General features: G+C 39.9%; 1 protein-coding gene across 3 annotated transcripts; it reads right to left on the bottom strand.

Moving 5' to 3' along the window:
• Positions 1–663: 663 nt before the first annotated feature.
• Positions 664–4,266, bottom strand: LOC18425956 (putative glucan endo-1,3-beta-glucosidase A6). 3 transcript variants are annotated; one of them, XM_006830489.4, is made up of 4 exons: positions 3,975–4,266; positions 3,805–3,878; positions 1,934–3,232; positions 664–951 (listed from the first exon to the last, which is right to left on the bottom strand). In XM_006830489.4, exons 2-4 carry the CDS (start codon positions 3,857–3,859, stop codon positions 911–913), a joined length of 1,395 nt encoding a protein of 464 aa, XP_006830552.3. In that variant the 5' UTR covers positions 3,860–3,878; positions 3,975–4,266; the 3' UTR covers positions 664–910. The 3 variants fall into 3 exon arrangements, with proteins under 3 accessions (XP_006830552.3, XP_020517896.1, XP_020517897.1); XM_020662237.2 differs by having other exon boundaries at positions 3,805–3,898; positions 3,975–4,216; XM_020662238.2 differs by having other exon boundaries at positions 3,805–3,884; positions 3,975–4,203.
• Positions 4,267–5,094: the final 828 nt, after the last annotated feature.

Raw genomic sequence — 5,094 nt, 5'->3', positions numbered from 1 at the left:
AACAAATGCGACCTATTCAAAGATGGATCACCATGAGCTCCTTCCAATAATCAATTCTTTCTTATTTTATAGATTGAGGACCTAAAATCTATTATGGACCCATGCAAACCCATTTTTGCCCCAACAAAATGGATTTGGAGCTCCGGTTATAATGCAAATCTTACTTCCCTAAACCCCTATCAATGGATGGTTCAGATTGCATGTTAAAGTAACATTTCAATATAGAAGCTTCTATAATATATATATATGTATATAGATATAATTTTCTTCAAGATTTTGATCAATTGGAGTTTGCAATTGAACTTCAGCCATTCGAGGCTTGTTTGGGTCCTTGAAAGTTAACTTCAAGGATATCCTTTCATGGAAATGAGACACCTCCCATGATTAACACTCAAATTAGGAAATAAATCTTCTGCCAACCATGTATTAACTCATTTTTATTTTTTTTTTAAATCTCCCAAATAAATCGATAAAAAATTAGTTCTTGAAAAATAAATCATCTAATCATCTTTGCCCACAATCGCCTCTTTCTCATACTTAACCCCCCCTCACCCCTTCACTGGTTACCAATTCAAGATTCTGCATTTGCACACTAAATAATGATGACTACATTCCCAACATTATATGACGAAGACTACTAGTATTGATGCTCGCCAAAGTAACTGGAGGCCAAAAAAAAAAAAAAGTGGCATTAATGTCCAGTACCAAGACAACAAGGAAACTTTGGTCATCTCAAAAAATTAAATGTGAAAATAATCACAAAAGATTAACAGTGAGAAATGACCATTAATACTATGCTACCAGAGCATTACAAATGGGTTCAAACCCTTTGGTTAACTCTCTCTCTCTTTCTTGCCAAAATGAGTAAAGCCACATCTGTATAAGAAAGAAGCACATAAGCGATCACCTCTCAACTTGGTGAAAGGGTGGGGAACTTGCAGGATCCATAACCTGCAAAACAGTTGAAACATGAATCCACCCAATTAGTTTATTGCTCATAAATTTTGTTGCCGGCAACAAATATAAGCTGAAATTTACTTTGAAATTGGGAGCAGTTTCATTTTCAAGTAGAAACTACCAAGAATCATCCAGACATCCACTCAAACCAAAGAGATCATCTGAAATTCAAAGTTAGACGAAGGAACAGCTTAAGAAGCCAATTTAGAAATTTGCAAGGATCTCTGAAACTCCTATAGACAAACACTTTGCTATATTGCACTTATTTTTTTTGTTCCGCATATATGCACCACTAAATTCCAAAAATTTTAGCATACATGTTCAACAAGATACGGCTAGGAATAAAATAAGATCAGGGCAAAAATTTCAAAAAATATAGGTTCTGCTAAGGAGGAGAATGAAATGGTCTATACTATAATTTTGTCATCAAAACTTAGGAAATCTCAGTCAAAATCTAGCAAAAACTCAACTAATCTCAGCAAACTTCCATCCAAAATGCCAATGGACTCAGCCTAAAAGGGCAAGCACTAATGGGTTCTAATATTCTGGCCACTACTCAAAAACTCCAACCAGACCCACAGAGAATTTAAGACTGCATTATAATGCTATAATAGTAGATATTTGAACATTTTGTATACTCGTAAATTCTGAAGACATTAATGAAATTGAACCAAGTTATCACTAGGGGGGAAAAAAAAAGAAAAGGTTTGACAGTAGACCCAAACTGTAGATGCTGATACTAACAGCTGAAAGCAATGTTAGATAGTGATCATGTAAAGAATCCAAAGCTACGCGAATACAAGATCTGAAAACTGCACCAAAGTAGATTTAAGAAAATAGTTACTAATCATATAGAATTCAAAACTATGGTAACAGTAGAGAATTCAAAAATCAAACCACATCAAGGTTAAGATGGACATTAAGTAGAGTACTAAAAACTACAGTATGAAATTAAGAATAGAGAATTAGAGATCACTTGGATTAATGGCAGTCTGAACAGCTAGCCCATTGAAGAAGCACGTCCCACCAGTTCCCCTGAACATTTGCCAATATGAATTGAAAGCATATGAAGCATGTGACACCAATGTATTGGGCATAAAACACTTCTTTCCTCGTTGTATCGCATTGCATGTGTCGTTTGCCTGTGAACATGCATATGAGAGTGCTGGCCCCAATGCCGTGACGTTTGCACCAGGCACCACAACACACCATATCTTCCCCTTATATTGCTCATTGTTTTTAGGCTCCGGCAATGGGGCATACTTAGAATTAGGAGTACGCCCAGTTAAATCAACTTCATAAACCCTAGACCCATTAGGGTAAAGTAAACCCCAATGCCTCTCAGTACCTGGACCTCCCTTTAAATTCTCGTTATAAAGGCTAAAAATGTAGGCAAAGATGGTTTGGTTTGGGCGCATTGGTGTGCCCATGTTACTCCTTAGCTTGCGCACGAAGTTACGGTTATAATGAGCTGCATTGTACACATTAGCACCAATTTGGTCGAGGTCACCGGCATTTGGCCAACCGGTTTCAGCTATTGTAATTCGTATATTGGGGTACCCAAGCTTAGCCATGGCTGAGGCCACCGCATCAAGTTGTTGGTCGAGTAGGTTTGTGTACACAAGCCCACTAAAAGGATCCTTGTAACCAGCAGATCCATTCATGAACAAAGTATAATTGAGGTTAATCGATTTGTAATTTGCTGCCCAAGCAAAGTATGGGTAGACGTCGACAAAGTAGAAGGATTTTGTTTTGTTGAGGAATTGGAGTAGCGGTTTGATAACAGGCACAGCTATATCAGAACGAAAGGTTCCGTTCGAAGGTGGAAAAGAGGATTCGAGAGTGTCCATAGCCAAAGTGGTGCCTACTTTAATCGAACCAACATCTAATGCTCGAAGTGAGTATTTGAGATTGCGCATGGCCGGGACCAACATGGACCAAGTGGTCTTGATGGATGGATCAGAGAGGACCTCGTTTCCTACTAAGAGGGTTTGAATCCGGGTCTTGGGGTAAAAGGGCAAAAGGTTGATCTTGACCCATGAGTCAGAGACATTTTGGCTGAGAGAGATGTTGGGGATGGCTTGGTTAGGGACCATGATGGTGACTTGGATGTTGGTGTTGGAGAGGGCTTGGAGGATATCGGGTCTGGGTTCATATAATTTGACGCGAGGGACTTTGAGGAGGGATTGGACGAGGTATATGGATTGGGAGGTGGAGGGGAGGTTGTCGCCCAGCAGGCCGTAGTTTATGCCTATCGGGTTGTGGATTGATGCACCTGCAAAGGGAAGATGAGAGAGACAAGTGAGGGGGGTTTCTTTTGCAATTTGGGGGAAGAGAGAGAGATTGGTTCAAGCTAAATGGAGGAAAAGAGGCACAAATTTCTTGAGCTGAAATGGCAGTGAGAGTACAGGAGCCAGAGTTTTCTCCAGCTGAAATTCTCTCTGGGCCAAAATGTTGTGAATGTAGAGAGAGAGAGAGAGAGAGAGAGAGAGAGAGAGAGAGAGAGAGAGAGAGAGAATCAGTAAATACTGTGGAAAAAGGTCTATCCATGAAAGCCAATAGACAAGAAATAACCCAGAGAGCTTTCCCCAGCTGAAATCGTGGAGAGACCCAGTTTTTTCCCAAGCAAAAATTGGAGCAGAGAGATAGAGAGAGAGATCTTCCATGATCACTGTTTCGAAGAAAAAGCCAAAGAGTTTTACCCATCTAAAACTGCAGGAAAAAAATACAGAGAAGGAGGAATCTACAGAAACAAACCATGACAGCAACAAGGAGAAAAGAAAAGAACCCAAAGAGTTCCTCCCATGGAAAAATTAGGTAAAAGAGTTACAGAGAGAGAATACATACCAAGAGATGCCATGATAGCAAAAAGGAGAAGAAGAAGAACGACTTCCACCTTCATCTTGCTCACCAAATGACCTCTGCAACTTGAGATCAAATCCTAACAATGGCAATTAGTTCCACTTCGATGAGATCAATAATACTAAAAAAACTAATAATAAAATATATTGACTTACCAAAAACTGGTGGAGCTCTTGAATGTTGGAGTTCTTCTCTCTCCCTGCTCCAATAGTAAATGATGGTAGGTAAGAGAGGGGGAGAGAAGAGTTTACAAAGTGTCTCTCTCTCAAAGTGGATGCAGGCTTTTAAAGAGGGGTGGCATCAGGGACTGAGCGCCTAGGAGACCAAATGTCCAACGGCCACAAGGAGATCTCCTTTTTATATTATACAGTCTCCAAAAGTGTAAAGAGTAAAGGTCAGAGAATCTTTGGGTTAACATCACTAAATGCTAGTCAATATATGGAATCATAATTTTGTGGAAGCAGAGGCCAATAAATTAGTTGGGTGGTTTAAAGTTAGAGAAATATGCGTCAACTAGGGCTCACCATTGGCCGGGTGGCTCAGCCCCAGCCTGGTTAACCTGGCCTTGAAAAGTTAGTGTCTGGGCTACAAAATGTGGCCTAAGGGCCCGGCCTGGGCCTGGGCCTGGATCATGCCTTGAGGGTAGGGCTGTGTCGAGCTTGGGCCAAGTTTAGCATGGCCCGACTTTCTTTATCTTTATTTTTCTCTTTCTATTTTTTTTATTTAATTTGGCCTGACTAGGTCTAAGATTGGGCTTGGGCTAAGGGCTCATTGCCCCAGTTAGGGACGAGCTGGGCCAGGCTGGTCCTATGGAGGACTAGAACTGGACTAGGGCCAAAGCTGGCCTAGCTCAGGCTTAGACCAGGACCCATAGCCAGCCCTAGCGTTGAGTTGTTAAATTAAGTTTTCACGGGCTTTGTTTTAGCTGCCAAATGTTTCTTTCACTTGCCATATTAGCTTTTAAGGAAAGGTTTCTTTACTTCCCCTACACCCTACAACATAGAAGATCTATGCTTCCCATACCATCTAGCCATCCAATTTTGATCAAGAGAGCCACTCACCGTTTGATCTTAGATCTGATGTCTCAAAGTATTTTATTTTTAGTTTTTTATAAAAATTGTATGAATATAAAATTCGGTACGTGTCATCTTCTCATTGGGGGCACCTATAAAAAATATTAAAAATAATTTTTCGATAAAATATAATGACCAAAATACCCCTTGAAACTTTTAAGGATATTTTGGTCATTTTATTTCATTGAAAATATTGTTTTTA

Source organism: Amborella trichopoda, chromosome 6 (genome assembly GCF_054954075.1).
Source record: "Amborella trichopoda isolate Santa Cruz 75 chromosome 6, AtrichopodaSantaCruz75HAP2 v2.0, whole genome shotgun sequence".
NCBI lineage: Eukaryota > Viridiplantae > Streptophyta > Magnoliopsida > Amborellales > Amborellaceae > Amborella > Amborella trichopoda.
The sequence above is the reverse complement of the archived record's forward strand: the minus strand, read 5'-3'. Positions and strand labels throughout refer to the sequence as shown.

What these genes read in the sequence shown, in the direction of transcription:
- LOC18425956 (XM_006830489.4), bottom strand. Translation starts at nt 3,859, where the DNA reads ATGAAGGTGGAAGTCGTTCTTCTTCTTCTCCTTTTTGCTATCATGGCA. An exon ending in TGCTATCATGGCATCTCTTG is followed by an intron (nt 3,233 to 3,804) that starts GTATGTATTCTC and finishes TTCCCTTTGCAG; the next exon opens with GTGCATCAATCCACAACCCG. An exon ending in TCAGACTGCCATTAATCCAA is followed by an intron (nt 952 to 1,933) that starts GTGATCTCTAAT and finishes ACTGTTTTGCAG; the next exon opens with GTTATGGATCCTGCAAGTTC.